General features: G+C 42.7%; 2 protein-coding genes across 6 annotated transcripts in view; one reads left to right on the plus strand and one right to left on the minus strand.

The window, feature by feature from the left end:
* Positions 1-15442, plus strand: part of SHTN1 (shootin 1) — a 96035-nt gene extending 80593 nt beyond the window's left edge. For 2 of the 5 annotated variants that reach the window (XM_079136629.1, XM_079136628.1), the window contains exon 17: positions 13231-15442. In XM_079136629.1, the coding sequence (XP_078992755.1) occupies positions 13231-13453 (223 nt within the window). In that variant the 3' untranslated portion in view covers positions 13454-15442. Of the gene's footprint in view, positions 1-1104; positions 1493-10617; positions 10738-13230 lie in introns of those variants that run through there. The other 3 variants (XR_013763247.1, XM_079136630.1, XM_079136632.1) reach the window with 3 other exon arrangements.
* A 108-nt stretch (positions 15443-15550) lies between these two features.
* The window catches only part of ENO4 (enolase 4), a 28511-nt gene continuing 27769 nt past the window's right edge, over positions 15551-16292 (minus strand). Inside the window, exon 15 of the mRNA XM_079136620.1 lies at positions 15551-16290. Within this exon, the coding sequence (XP_078992746.1) occupies positions 16229-16290 (62 nt within the window). The 3' untranslated portion in view covers positions 15551-16228. The remainder of the gene's footprint in view (positions 16291-16292) is intronic.

Here is a 16292-nt window from a genome sequence, read left to right on the forward strand (position 1 = left end):
TCTGCAGGGCAATTATTCATTTCCCAGACAGGCACTCTTCATTCATCTGTGTTTAGACCTAGCATTCTAATGACTAAAAGTTTAACTTAATGGAGTTACCTGCAAGCATTAAAAGTAAAAACTGGTGTTATTTGTTAGGATCTCTTGAAACCAGTCTAGCTGCCAGGAATGAGAAGGGTCATTTCCAGGGCTGCTTGTGGCTGGCTCTGCTATAACTAAGATTTATAGGGACAAATTGTCCGCCTCATGGACTTGAACTGGCAAAGCACTTGGAAGTCAACAGCAATTAAAAAATGAAATGTTCCTTTGCTTTTTAAGAGCGACTTCACACCCTAGTGGTTGCACTACCATGGCATTTCATGTGTGTGCACCCTCAGCTGTTGATGGGAGTCAGGGTCAAGGGACCCTGCCCGTCACTGTGGCCTCTAGGACATGCAACCTTCTCCAGTGTGTGTGCACACACCTCACCCACCCTTGGTCACTCCCGCTCTGGCCCCTGCTGCTCCCGCCTGCTCTCTCTACTGTGGCCAGGTCGCTTTCCCCTCCGGGCCCTTTGCCCTAGCACGCTTTGCCCAGGCCTGCATGGCTCGCCCCCTGCCCTCCGGCAGTTCTGTGCTCAGCCGCCATCTTCTCATGCAGCCTCCTGACCACTTGCTTAGCTGCCTCCAAGCTCGGGTTCCCCACCCTCCTCCACTTCCCTGCTGGTGGGTGTCACCTGCTGGCACCCTGTACACTGAGCTCTCTTTATCCTTGGCTTTTTCTCTTCCTCCACGGAAGTGTAAGCTCAGTGGACTTTTGGGGACTTTTTGGTTTGTTTCATTCACTAGTGTTTCCCAAACACCTGGGGCCGTTCCTGTCTTGCTGTGGGCGCTCAAGTGAATGGGGAGCACGTTTTTTAATGTGAATGAAACAGGATATCTGTTAATTAGGATACTCAATTGACCGTACTCTCTCATTATTTGGCAGTTACACATGTACATCAGCTAGATCATAGAGACTTGTTGGTTGGTTGGTTGGTTAGTTAGATCATTTGATTTTTGAAAAGTTTTTTAAGTGCCTAGAAGTTAGTCTTCCATGTCTTTTTCACCTTTCTACTGACCCCAGGTTACCAGAGACCCTGGAATATTCTGTTAAAACAGAGATGAAGCCGTGCCCCCGGATGGCTCGAATAGGGATGTTTGCTAACAAACCAGAAAGTTTTCAAATGTGAAGGTAGAAACAAAGGTGTTTTCAGCATAAGGTCTTCACTTACCCGGAAAATTGAATTAACTCTGCCTACAAAGTTTTTTCTTTTCAATAAATCACTAAAATCAAATATGCATGTTCCACTTGTGAGTAATTCCTATATATAAACTAGAAGTCAGAGACATATTGATATATTTCCTAAGGACCTATGAGAAAGCAAGAGATACTTTTAATACTTAATTACAAGGATTAATTAAAATTAGTGTTCTTGTCACCAGTACAAGCAAAGTAAGATCTGGGTGTTTTTGTTTTTGTTTTTTAACAAGATAAAAGATAATCAGGACTTGGAAACCTATTTTTTCTGCTTCTATTTTAATAATAGCTTTTAAAATATCATGTCCTTTTATTTCCAATAAGTATGTATTACCTAGTCATGATGTCTTAAATCTCATGGTGAATTTAAATTTCATTAACGCTAATTGGCTGTAATGCAAATGGGATTTATGCTTGCAGCCTCCTTTTATGTTTGGAAAGGTGAAGAGTCATCCCGGCAAATGAACAGGGTTTGTGCTCTTTTCCCTGATAATGTTAAAGTCTGATAATCCAGTAATGTTAAAATGTAGTAAAATTCTTTGATTCAAGCTAGTCAGTGGGTGAGATAGTCTAAAAGAGGGGAAGTCCAAAATTACAGACTTTTTAAAAAAACTATCTTTTGGGGACTGGGGAACTCAGTGGCGGAGCACTTGCCTAGCTTGCTGGGTTTGATCCCCAGCATGGCAAAAAGAAAAAAAGGTATCTTATTACTTTCAGGCAGCTGCAATACCTGAAAATAGGCTGTCCAAGTGTTGCAGAGACAGGAAAACAAGAATGGTTGTGTCTTTGTTCACAAAAGCCAGGGGAGAGGGGGACTCAGCAAGGAAACAATATGCTCAGTTTTCTAAACCTGGCCTTTTCCACATCTGCTCAGGGTGGCTAGGAGCGTCCCCTTGCTCCCAGAATTTGAACTCTATCATTATATCAGATAGTCTAGGGTTCAGATCTCATATCTGCTGTTTACTGTCTTGACCTTGCCAAGTTGCTGAATCTATGACTTAGTTTTTCTTATGTAAATTGGGTTTGGTAACCTCTGCCCTGCATGGTTGTCATTTAAGTTAGATAATATATGAAAAGTGTTTCAGTTCATTCCTATCTTACAATTATAATACTGGGATAATGGATTGCCAAGGACAAGAGTTAGAGCTGAAAGCTAAGATACTGGATACTTGATAACTGTGGGCCAGGTGACCTTGGAGAGGTCTTAGTGTGTGGGTGTGGTACTGTGGATGGAACCCAGGGACTCCAGTATGCCAGGCAAGGGCTCTACTGCTGTGCCACTTCCAAAGCCGTGGATGTCATTTACGCCTTGTTTTCCTTTTTCTGTGTTCCTTTTGAGCTAAAACTGAGCAATAGAACAGGCACTCTTTTGAGTCCCTTTCAGTCCCCCCAAATTCCTAACAAATATGGTTGCATGGTAGAAATGTTCAGCTAGAAACAAGATGTTAAGTACATATTTTCTATCTCCAACCTGTACTTTATAAACTTACTGTAAAACACACATAAACCCAGAAATGTAAAATAATGAATATTTAAAATAAATTATCAGCACTCACAAGTCCTATTCAAGTTACTGTTTGGGTTAGAAACTCCTGGTCTCAGGAAATAATTGGAAATTTTTTTCTATTTTGGAGTCGAAATAGTAGATGAGGAGCTGGGGCTGGGGCTCAGTGGTAGAGCGCTTGACTAGTGTGCAGGAGGCACTGGATTCAATTCTCAGTACCACATATAAATAGACAAAATAAAAGTCCATTGACAATTAAAAATTTTTTTTTCTAAAAAAGATGAGAAGGAAAGACTGCTTCAGAGCTGCTCTCATGGTCCTATATGAGACTTGGTTAAGTACTTATTTGCATCAAAAAATGATATGCCCCATTTTAATCACCACTGAATATTCAGCATGTTTCCAAATGACTTTGGCTTTTGGAAGTAGATTTAGTTTAGGGGAGTAGCCATGGATTTGCCACCATTGCCGGCGTGTGTGTGTTTTATTGTGACACAGAGACTTGATACAACTCCCAACCACACAGAGTGCCATGAAGCACAGTCAGGCTGATGCTGGCACTAGGTGGCCTTCCTTCTTTCACTCAGATTGCTTGGTCCCCATGCATGCTGGGGCATTTGACTGATGGGTAAGGAGAAGATCAGTATTTCAGAAACAGAAGCATAGGTTGAACAATAAGAAAACCCAGTAGACTTAGATGTCCATTTTAATCCTATGCAAGATCCTGAAACTCTGTTATCAACAGAATGTATAAGTTGTTGATTGATGTAGCTGCAATAAATTAGAAAAATATTGGGGGAAAGCCTACAGCATTTGAGCTAAAGGTTAATATTTTCTCATTGTGCATCAATGTATATTCATAGTAAAATAATATACATCCAAGAGGAAATGTGCTGAATTTGTAGCAGGTAGGAAGTTTTTGTTGATCATAGACGGAGACTATGGACCATAAAACAGGCTTCTAGTTTGGAAATTTGGGACTTTGGAATTTGCTTCTGTGGTGGTTTGTTTTTTGTCACTGTGTTGCACTAAAATTTATTAAGCCAGGCATTTTTATGTGTTATTTTAATTTTCCCAAACACAGATTAGATGTTATCCCCATGTTACAAATGAGAAAACTGAGGCTCTGGGATAAACAGCTTGCACAGAATCATACTCTTAATTGATAGTTGGGTCAGATTACGTGTGAACCTTTTTTTATTCTGTCTCCAGAGTCCATGCTTTTTGAACTGTAGCATTCTGTGTATTAAGAGCTTAAGGAAGGGGAGAGGAGAGAATGATCAAAAGGTTTCTTCCAACGGAAGCAGCGATTCTGCACTTACATCACTCCCTTGGCCCTCTAACACATCCTGCCCCTCTGCCCTCCACACACATGGGTAGTGTCCTCTCCTCCTTTTCAGCCTCTCCTCCTAAGGCTGGTATAAGCAATGAAAAGATCACCCTTCAAAACTAAGATTTCTGGAAAGGAGAGCCAGTCTAAATTAGCAAACAGTTTTGACAAATAATTGGGAAGAGATCATTTTAACATTTTTCATGCCAAATACCCAATAAAGAGGCATGCTTCAAAACGAACTTAGGACATTAGCCTAAGCTACTTTAGTCCTCAGTATATGTTTCATTTACACTTTTTTTGTTTTTTTTTTTGGATGTTTCAAACATGTTGAAAGAGTAGTTTCTTCCCTGAAGTCACATACTTTGAAAATGCCTGGCTCAAATCATTGGATTAGAAGGGTGCTTTACTAATGACAACCCAACATGACAACATAAAGGTGAATCACTATCTTTGAATCTTCTCGTTCTAAAAACATACACACTAAAGCCTCGCATAAATTTGATCATTGTGTCCACTTTGCACTGTGCCCTTTGAGAGAGCAGCATGCTTGTTCCTGTTACTGAGTCCTTCAAGTTTGTGCTTAACTGTCCTTTGGCCCTCAGGTTTGAGGACACCGCTGTCACCAAGAGAGGCAGGACAAACGGACCTACAGTAGGGAAAGAGCTGCACCAACCTTAGTGGCTTCTGCCTCGTGGCCGGCCAGAGCTTGGGGGTTTTGTGTTGTTGCCGTCTTGCTTTTTCGTCCCTGAAACTGTCATCTGGACGTGGCCTCGCTCATCTCAGTTGAGCTTTGTCCTCCGTATCCACATTTCCCACTAATGACTCCTAGCGGTTATAGCTAAACAAGGCGGTCAGCCTCAAGATGGTTCCAAAGGGAGAGCCCATGTCCAGGGAGCCAGGTTCCACTGTCCCAGTGTGCCCTCGTCCTCGTCACTCTCACAGGTCCTCTTGAGGCACAGTTGCCAGAGGCTCTTCCAGTTAAAACTTCCCTAATTTATCACCATCCCTTCTGCCCAGGTCCTCCCAAACTGTAGGCTTCACCAAGAGCTTTTCAATTTCCTTTCAAACTACCAGGCAGTTAGCTTGCTTTTTTGTTTGGGGGGTCAAAAGAGGTCACATTCGGCCCTAGGATAATTTAAAAAAACAAAAAAACCATGTAGCAATTAGAGGACTTCAATTTCCATAGAAAAATGGCCCATTTCCAGTGAAACCATTTTTATTTTAATTCGCCTTTAATTTTTATATCTATGGTATCTCTAAATACATGTGACTTTTGGCCCCACTCAAATTTATTTTTGTAAGAGTTCATCTTGTTTGGGCCATTAACTGAATACCAAAGCATAGCCTATAAAAGAGAAATTTTAGCTGTCTCATGGTTGGTATGACCAGTCAAACATTTCCATGAAAGAAAAAAAAATGTAATTGCCTTTCAGGTTTTTAATTAAAAGTAGGATTGATTTTATCATTGTTTGACCTCTACCTGGCCCTTCAGTCTTATTTATTCTTTCCAGTGTGAAACTAATACAGAAAAATGAACTGCGAAAGTCCTGTTTTTAATAATTGGAGTTAGAGAAGCTCAGCTTTTGAAGGATACCAGCAAATAGAAATTGAGAGTCTTAATTTTCTTTTAGGGAAACTTGGCATAAAATTATTTTCTCCAGAGTTGGTCCTAGCTGAAAATTAATTTTGTTAGCCATATAACCATTTTTAAAGAGAAGTTTGGGTCCCCAGTTGTTCAGATGGAGACCAAGGAAGTTCTTTTAGCCTCGTGGTGGAAGGATCGATTTTCCTCCTCTTACTCCCCACCCCTCCACTTCCTCATCCCTTCCTCTCTCCTTCTGTCCTGCGTGTGTGTCCGTCCACGTGTGGGTCCCCCCGCATGGCGGGAAGCGGGGAGGCACCTTCCGGGCACTTAGTAAACATTTATTTCCTCAAAGGGACTTCCAGCCAGCAGAATGAGCCACATGGACTTTGCTGCTTAATCTGATGCTCTTACACAATTAAAGGATTTGCTGTGCTCTCGGCTGTAATCTCAGCACTGCTGAATTGTGTACCGACGCTGCAGGAAGCAGCCCTGTTCCGCAGAGCGCCACCACAATGGTTCTCCATGTGGCCTGTACATGGACAATTAAGTTTTAACAACAAAATTAACAGAACAACTGGATGTTCTGGAAGTTGAGATCCCCTCACTTAGTCTTTTCTTCCTCCCCACCAAGGAGCTACCCTGGGGCTGCCGGAAAGACCTGCAGCCGGTATTGTCTTCCACATGTTCTGAGGGGCCAAGTAGACAGCAGCTCCTTCCAGATTAGCTGCTGAGGACGGATTACAGCTACGAGGAAGTGGCTGGTAAAATGCAGCCCAGTGAATCTGGACGCTCCTCTTGCCCTGCTGCTGAGTAGCTCCGTTCTCCCCGAGAGCCAACTGCCTTCTGACCTTTGTGACAAGCCCCTCGGATTTCACAAGACTTTGTACAAAATGTATCATTTCTGAAGATTGCTTTTAGTACTTTTTAGTTTTTTTAAACCATTTTTCAGTAGTCTGCAGTGTTGTTTCTTTTGATTTGCACATGGTGAAGCCCTCTTTGAAAAATGTATTCAAATAGAAGTAGCTGACTAAAGCAACAGAAATTTCAGATCGCAGCATAAACTGACCTAACGTTAGAAGCTAACCAACACGTTTCATTTGGAAAATACTTGATCATTTCTACATAAAAAGTGGCAAAAGGAAGTTTTGTGACTTCCCTATTTTCTTTCTTTTTTTTTTTTTTTTTTTTGTTGGTACCATGGATTGAACTCTGGTCCTGAACCACTGAGTCAATTCCCAGCACTACTTTGTATTTTATTTAGAGACAGTCTCACTGAGTTGCTTTGTGCCTCACTTTTCCTGATCTCTTGCCTCAGCCTTCCAAGCCACTGGGATTAGAGGCATGACTGTGCCTGGTGTGATTTCCCATCTTAAAAGAGAATTTACTATAATAGTAAATTGAAAGAAAAAACTTACAATTTAAAAAAAAATAGTCTTGAAAATACAAGCAGTGTGTGGGGGGGCGCATCTGACAGCTGTTTTAGGGAGCAAGTGTCACATGTGGTGAATTTATGGAAGACTTTGTTTCTTTGTTTTTTAACATATTTCTTGTAAATAATCATCAGCCTTTATTTATTTATTTATTTATTTATCTACCTATTTATTTAATTTATTTTGTGGCATTGGGGAATAGACCAGGGTCCTGCACACTGGCCAAGCACTCTACCACTGGGCTACATGCCTAGACCAACACTGAGCTTTTAGTATCTTGGATCTGAAAGTATTTTTCATGTTGACTGAAAAATGTGCAGAATTACAGAAAGGTAGAAAAGTAGCCTCTGAAAAGTATCCAAGTGTTCCATAACCTTTGCTGAGCTAAAACCAGTCACTTTTCTCATTACCAGAGTTGCTTTTGCTGTTAGGACCGTCCAGTTTAGGAATCTGTAGTTGTCTGCAGTTCACCTTACACTAGAGGAAGAGAAGAACAGGTTCAGACTTTGTAGTGTGCCGTGTGCCCCGGGGTCTGAGACCTGTGCTGGGCTGCCTGTGTGGCAGTTTAGAACTAAAGGAAATATTTCTGAGCTGTGGACACAGGGGGGTCCTTGCCCAGCCACTGTTGCCTGTGTTCAAGAGGAACTCTTATTAATCTTGAGGGCAAATCCTTTTTAGAAGCTGTTATCAGATTTATAAACAGTCATATTCTGTTAAACAATGTTATTTTTTATCAACAAAAATGAAATCTATTTCCCCTGCAAATAGAAATAGACCTAAATTGAAAATGTAATCTATTTCTTCAGCTAAAAAAGATTTTAAAAGTACACAAAGTCAAAGAAACTGAGTGCTGTCTGCCTCCTTTGTAAGTATTAGAACTGATAGAAAGTTTCACCTTTATGTTTGAAACTTTTATTTTGTAAAGTTTTAGACAGGTATGGGAAAAAGCTCTAAAAAAAACCCTCAAAAAAACCCTCAAAATAGAGTTTCAGGAAGAAACAAAAACTATCTCTGCTGTAATTCCACTTCTGTTCCCTTCTCCTGTCACTGTAAAGGGCTTTTTTTTTTTTTTTTTTTTTTTTTTTTTTTTTTTTTTTTTTAAAGTTATTTTTACACCAGGGAAAATAGAAAGCTGACTTCCTCTTTGGAGTTTTCCCAGAAAACTACTTTACAAAGACAAATTTAAATCTTTCCGTTTTCTGTCCTTGAAGGTGGTAAATATGATCGTGGTTTTATCCATTTTTATTGAAAATGAAACAGAGTTCAGACCGTCCGACTGTGCGTCATTTGTTGGATGGCTGCCACAGACTAATGCAGACGTCCCACTGGGAGACCAGAGAAGAGCTATACTTTGATTCACCAGATTGTGTTAAATAGTCCAGCTGTTGCGATTTGAAAGATAGTTACCTCAGAAGTGAAATAGAAATGAACTTGGCATTTATGCCTCAAACCATTTTTATACTGTTTGGCAATCAGCTTTTCAGAGGTAGCATTTTATAAAATAACTCTCACCGCTTAAAAGTTTCATTCACTGTAATGTTCAAAATGTCCCACCTTTATATTATCAGTAAAATTAAGCTTGAGTGATATGCAGAATTTGCATGAAATAAGCATTTCCCCCTTCATTTCATGAGCTTTGATTGTATTCAATTGAGCTCAGAACCATGTCGATTAGGGGCTCTTTTGGGCATTAGTTAATTTGAATTGCAGTCGAAATGTTAGCTCGAATGTTGTTGAATATAATTGGAACGGGGAAAGTTGATTTTGAAAGGAATTTCATTGAATGCAAACAATGATGTGCTTTTTAAAAATTAGAATGCTGCGCTTTCCTCCCTTGTGACAGTCTGAGAAATCACGGAATCCTTTTATTAAGTGCAGCTTTGGCAGAACCGTTTGCAGTTGTTCTGATTCTTCTGGTACCGGTACACTTTGGAGTCAGGTCTTTCCTTTTACCAGCAAGGGGCCCCGCTTGCTGAAGCCCCACATTCTGGCTCTCCTGCAGCTGGGAACAGCAGCTGCTCTCTAAAAGGGCACCCATGTTGTACTTGGGCACCAGGCTTTGTAGAGTGGCGTAGATTGGTATATTGTGTCCTCGCTTTTATTTTGCTTGTGGGTTTTTGTTTTTGTCTCAAAATCACCTTTGAGCACATGGTCCAAAATGACTCATGAAAAATAATCCATTTGAATGGACCATAAATGACTGCCAGTAAGTTGTAGCAAGAAAAAAAATATTGGCCAGGAAATCAGGATTCCAGAGTTTTTGTCCTTTACCTACTGTTAACAAGTGTGTGCTGTTGGGCAAATCATTTCACCTCACTCTTCTGGAGTCTTCACCTGACAAGCGATGGACTTAGACTGGCTCACATCAGTGATCCCTTCTAGCCAGAACATCCCAGGGTGGAAGTCTGACTTCCTGCCACCAATAACATTTAAGTTTTACTTGCAGACTTTGCTGCATACGGGAGGAGGGCTGTCGTTACTTTTTATGAGTACTGACTTGTCATTGGCTTATTGGCGCTCCGTGTCTTCAGTTGCTGTGTTAAAGTAGAAAAATGGAAAAAAATAATAGTCGAGCACAGTTCCTATTGGATTGTTGCAGTTGTGCTTCCAGGATTTGGTTTGGGCGAGCAACTTCAGACTTAGCCCTCCAGAACCTGCCACTGTGGCTGCCCTGACAAGAGCCTGGGTTGGGGTCCCCTGCCCACCCCCATAGGGTGGGAAAGAATAGAATGAGGCACAGGAAGGCCCCTCGTTCCAGAAGGAACCTTGGACAGCTCCCCAGGGAAACAGGGAATGGGCCTAATGATATCAAACCAGGGGGAGTCCAAACTACAGAGGAAAAAACCATCCAAACCAACCAAGGGATAGCTCGAAGGGATGGACTGTTCATTTATGGCTCTGAAAGAGCAGGTGTAAATGGGACTAGTCTGGAAGGAAATAAATCCATAAACATGCCAGAATTAGTTTGTGGTATTCATGCCCCGGTTCTTGGAGAAGATGCCTTTGGGGAACAGCATGGTGCTGTGGACGAGGCGGGAGCGGGGACAGTGCCCGGCTCTTGCACTTGACTGTGCTGCTGATGAGCTGTGTGGTGCTAGGCCAGCTCTTCCCCGCCACTGCACCCGTCATCATCTTCACCTGCAGGGCAGATCAGACTGCAGGACTGCCCTGGTCCCTTCCTGCCGTAACCCACTGGGGTTCCAAGGCGGTAGTCATTAGCCTCGAGAAACCGCTTTTTCTGCTTCAGTGAAGATTCAGAGAAATCGCCCACCGTGCCTCGTTCAGTGACAGTTAACAGAGGAGTTCTCAGACTGGCCCACAAGTGACTTAAGAGGTGAACTTGCAGTTGTGAAGGTAACTTCAGGACAGATGAACAGTTCTTTGGACTGAGGCGATTTCAGGACAGTTGCAGCCTGACAGCACAAGGTTTCCGAGTTTTCAGTTCAATCAACCTTTTTTTGTTTTGTTTTGCTTTGCTGTTGTGGAGACCTGAGAGCACTTCCTGCAGTGTTTATACCCCAGCTGCTGATGACAGCTTTTTCTAGAACAGTTCACCTGCAGATACACAGGGGCATGAAAACCTCCATGTTCTACAGAAGAGATGAAGGTTGGTATGGGTTCATGGAAGTGGCTCACCCAGAATGCCAAATGAGACGAATACCTCCTTTGCATGCTTCCAGTGGACCGGCTGGCTTTCGTAGCAGAGGTCTCAGACTTAACCTGGTGGAGTCAGGCCAGACTTGACCTGCAGACTTCATTGTGGCTTTCCTGGAAACTCAAGCTAGGCGGCAGCTTCGCTTCCTAGAATTCCCTTACCCCTTTGTTTCCAGAGTTGACCAGAGAGAAATTTGCATGAGATTTAGATGGTAGAAGTGACGTTTTAATCCTTAAAGCAAACGTTTTTAGTCTTATGAAGGTGTGGGTGGGGAAGGCTCTGTTGGAGCTCATGCACGGTGTCATCGATGTGCTAACAGACCTAATTGGCATGTGGCAGTGCCTGGCCTTTGGTTTCTCCAGCTCTACCCACTTCCTCCTCAGCTCCTCCACATCCTGGGACCAGGTGCATGTGCAAGGGTTCCAGCTTACCCTGCAGGTGTGTGCATCATCAGGATCCATGCTTGTAGGTGACAGATGCATCTCTAGTTTGTCCTCAGTCTCTGCTACTTTACAGCCATCCCCCCAGCCCTGGTCCCCAGTTGCCAGAACGGCTGAATTCAGGGCCTACATTGGATGCAGAGCACTAGACCGTCTGCTAGTGCTCCCCATGGCCTGAGGTCTAATTCCTGTGATAGTCTTCACATCACTTAGTGGTTCTGTTTCTTTCAGCATTTAGATGTTGTCTGGGTCAGAGAAAGTCAAAACAGGTACCAGAGGGGAGCCTACATTCCATATTAATCCCCAGAGGGTAGTAGCAGATGTCTCAGGAAGTGGTTCATTGACCAACGTAGGTGTCATGATGGTTTCTAGAAAGTTGAAGAATCTGTCCCTTGCAGCGCAGCCTGTCCTCTCAGGTTCCTGATCATCTCTTTGATCTCACTACCCCCCAAGGAGGACAGAGTTACATGTTAGTCACCTATGATGATGGCCAAGTCACGTAGTTAATAGAATCTGGTGACCAGAGAGAATGATTTCCAAGCATTTGATAAAAATGTGGGCCTTGGGTTTCAGCGTTTGTGCCTGTGAATGGAGTTGTGCAGACCACTTTCTCTGGTAATGGATCATTTTTTCTGTTGTTTTTGTTGTATAGGAGAGACCTCCAAGCCCACTCACACTAGAGTCACGGTCTCTCCCCATTCATTCTGCGTCTTTGCTGGTTTGTTAGTATTTGCGCATCTGGTTATTCCAAAAAAGATCTGTGCGAGGTGCTGGGGATAGCTTTGTGAACAAAACTGAACACCCCCACCTCGTGGATGCTTGCATGCTATTGGAAGAGACAGACATGAAACACCTAATTAACTCTGGTAAGTCCACCAAGGAAGAAGTACTAGGTGGTAAGAGTGTCTGCTGGAAGATCACACCCATTCAAGAGGCCAGAATAGGGGGATCCAGCTCCTGGAGAGGGACTGGCAGAATGACAGGCAGGTGCTGGCCAGCAGCTCCCCAGCACAGGTCAGGCAGGACAGTGGTATGTAGGCTAACAGCTAACCCTCAGTTCTCTGGGACAAAAAGACGTACTCCTGGAACTGTCCAGGAGGACCAGACCAGTGTAGAGAGCCGGGGCTCCACCACTAGCTGCCTCCACTGATAGGCACAGTGCAGCCCAGTACCTCCCTCCCATGGGGGTACAGACCAGAGCTTCTGAGGACTGGGTGCCAGCCGCCTGGTTTCCTGACACGCAGCAAGAGAAAACATGTCAGGGACACCTTGTTCCCACAAGGAAACACCCATTCAGCCCAAGAAGCAATAGTTTCTTGCATCAGAAGAGAGGTGGCTTCTGTGGAAAAATCAGCTGTCTTGAAAAATTCAGTTAGAAGTTCCTCAAGGAGCTAAGTCTTCCTGTTTTGAGAAGTTTATGGTAACTTAGCATTTGAGCCTGTTTCCTGACTCTCTCATTTATCCCCTGCCTCCCTGAGGTCAGGTTTGTCCTTATTGGTAACGGTTGCAGCTGGCATGCCTCACCTGCCCACCAGTGACGGGGGTGCCTCACCTCTTCAGGCAGTCTTCTCCAAGCTAATCTGCAGCCAGCTGCACCCAGGTGCCAGAGGGAGGGAAGGGGGCAGACTGGCTCCTTCCAACGAGGCAGGGCGGCAGGACAGGTGTCTGGGCAGCAGGTCCTGGGGGGAATGCCCAAGGGATCCCTAAGCGTTTCACTTCCTGAGAAGAGCAAGCAGTTAAGCAGGTAGGTGCATTTGGCTTTTTAACACTCCTGTAGTTAATTGCTCTGACTCTGCCTTCCTCCTCCTGGCCTTGTGCTCCTAATATGTAATCTGAGAGCTTTGTTCTTATTTTTTTTAATGGCTGTCTTCTCAGAGACTGCTATATGCATGTTGATTAGACTTAAAACGTTTTAGTTTGTTGTCGATAGTCTGAATTCAGAAATATGGAAGACAAATATTTTCTCTCTGCTTTTTATGTTTCCATTTAACTCTTCATCCCATAGGCCTCCCAGTAATGTTGGATACAGGAGAAAATACATTGGCAGTGAAAAACAAGAGGAACCAGTTGTAGTTTTAGATCCTGTTTCCGCACATGAACCCCAAACCAAAGACCAGGTTGCTGAGAAAGATCCAACTCAGTGCAAGGAGGAGGAAGGCGAAACTGAACCAGAATTCAAAGAAGACAGCATTGAAACCACGAGAGAGGCGGACAGTTCCAGCTGCTAATCCGCAGACCAGAAGGCTGGCTGCTGGGAAGTCCTTTTCAATAAGCACATGACTCGTCTTGGTGTGTCGTCAAGGGCTGTAGACACTTTTCTCTGGTCACTGTCCTCAATCTGTATCTTTTCTGGTGTCACTTTTGTAAGTAGCAACTATAAGCATAAGCGAGCCATTTAGCAAAATACACTCTAAGTAGTTTTCGTTTTTTGATCTTTATAGGGATAAGGTATTTCCTAGTTACTGTATGTATTAAGTATGACTTCTTTTAGAAGGTTACAAAAGATTCAGATGTGGATATCTTTTTAGGAAATGTGCATACCACTCATCAATTTTAGTAAGGCTGAAAGTTCAAGGTGCTTGTAAGTAATTGGGTAAACAGAACTGACCAACTCCACATTATCTAAAAGGCCCCCAGAGAAGCTTATGTTTAGGGTCTGGTCCTCTCTTGATGGAGAAACTGCAGTAACTCGGAAGTGTTTGGGTGCTGTGGCATACAAGTCATATTCAAGGGTAGACGCAGAAAAACTTCAAACTCAGGAGCTGGTCAAACTAGGAGTCCCGTAGGTCAGTGTTAACTGTTGTTAACTGTTGGATGGTAACTGTTGCCTGGTGCCTCCCAGGGACTTCAGTGGGAACGTTCTGGTTGCCTGAATACAGAATGGAGGGGCAAGTCTAAACCTCGAATTTCACAGTAATATCTCGGTAAACCATGTTTTCTGTCCCATGAGTTAATTGTGTTTTCCCATATACTAATGTGGCACAAGTACCATATTTTATCACAGTTCTTACGTACAGTGAAGATAAGTGACAAGCACACATTATTCTTGCTTCACTGCTGTTCTACATTACACACGTTTATTTTTTTTTTCCCTCAAAGAAATTAAGTGGTAGTTAGTCTCTAAAAATACAATGTTTGAGACTACCACAGTGAATAAATAGAAATGTAATCAGGGATTTTTTTTAAAAAACTTATGCAGCTTTTCAAAGTTGATTGTTTCAAAATTGGTGTTTATTTAAAATAAGTGGTAATGTACTTGAATGCACTTTTTTATGACAACGATTCAGTAATGGTAATTTTACTATTAAAGAAAGTGAAAGGTTTAGTTTTGTTAGCATGACTCAGCATGTAGCTGTCAGGTGTTTCTCACCTAAGGGCAGGAGAAAATGATAGTAATAATTGCAGTAGTCGTATTGTATTTTTGCACGTGTGCTTGAGCATAGCCTTGGAGAGGTGGGAGGCAGTGAATGTACTTCCTCCAAGCGGAGACGATTATCTTCCTGTGGGTTCTTATGCTCGACTCCTTCCATGTTCTTCCAGTGATGATTTTCCGGTTTCCTATCAGTTTACTCGTGGGGAATTAAAATGTAATGTTTTTTCAACTGTATATTTCCCTAACTGAATAATACTGCTATATGATATGCTAACTACGAACTGATTAATTCACTTAGATGAGTTCTGTTATGCTGTGATTTGAACTCTCCTCATCACAAAGTATTAAAAGAAAAAAAAAAAAAAGCACCAACAGTTTTCATTAAGGTTCAATTGTGGTTATTGACTTTTTTTTTTTTTTTTTTCCGTTTTTGATTTTGCTTTTGTTTGGTGGTGCTGGGGTCTAAACCCAGAGCTTTGTATGTGCTACCTCTAAGCTACATCCCCAGCCCCCACACTGAGCCAGTCTTGACATTCTTTAATAGAAAATTTATATGAGTTGATGAGTTCAGTAATTTTTTAATGTCCCTAGGGTGGTTTCCATTGAGCAGCTCTTGTCTGCCAGCAGTCTGCTGGTGTGTCTTACGTACAGGTGGGAATGTGGACATATTTTATCACACACATCAGCTGAATAGCATTGTTATAAAGACGCCCTTGTTTCCAGCAGAAGTGGTTCCTCTTTGGTGAGACGTGCCAGCTGGACCAGGCTGCAGTCAGCATGGTATTTTCCGTGTTCTCTTCCCAAGCTGCCTACTTTACTTCCCCATGACCATGAAGTACCTTAGGTTAGTACTAAGGTACTTTTTTTTTTTTTGTGGTGCTAGGGATCGAACCCAGGGCCTTATGCTTGCAAGGCAAGCACTCTACCAACTGAGCTCTCTCCCCAGCCCCGTTAGTGTGATATAAAGATATTTGATGGAGGTCATTGACTCACCTTTTTCCTACAATTTTTCCTTTTTCACCTCAGTTTTTTTTTGTTGTTGTTTGTTTGTTTTGTTCCAGGGATTGAACTCAGGGGCACTCAGCCACTAAGCCACACCCTCAGCCCTATTTTGAATTTTATTTAGAGATAGGGTCTCACTGAGTTGCTTAGCACTTCACTGTTGGTGAGGCTGGCATTGAACTCATGATCCTCCTGCCTCAGCCTCCCCGAGCCACTGGGATTACAGGCATGTGCCACCATGCCCACCTTTACCTGGGTTTTGAGGTTTTGCCCCTGTGGGGGCTGACAGTCAACAAAGCAGTTGGTCCCAGATATGAAGAAACCAGTGCTTGTGTTCAAGGTATATTCTTGGCTATTTGCACCCGAAACTTATACCACTTTAAAATTGGGAGGGGGCTGGGGTTGTGGCTTAGTGGCAGAACACTTGCCTACCTAGCACGTGTGAGGCACTGGATGCGATTCTTAGCACCACATATAAATACATGAATAAAATAAAGGTCCATTGACAACTAAATTTTTTTTTTTTAATTGGGAGGAACCGCATGTTTTTGTTTTCTCTAAAAAGTTATGTATTTGTTCTTCCTTCTCTTTGGGGAAATAATAGATTAAGTCTCTATAGTTTTCTTAACTAATGTTGATGTACTTTCATAGCCACAGTGAGACAGAGGAATGGTGTCCTTTGTGCTGTTGCT

Source organism: Sciurus vulgaris (genome assembly GCF_902686455.1).
Source record: "Sciurus vulgaris genome assembly, chromosome: 4".
Classification (NCBI taxonomy): domain Eukaryota; kingdom Metazoa; phylum Chordata; class Mammalia; order Rodentia; family Sciuridae; genus Sciurus; species Sciurus vulgaris.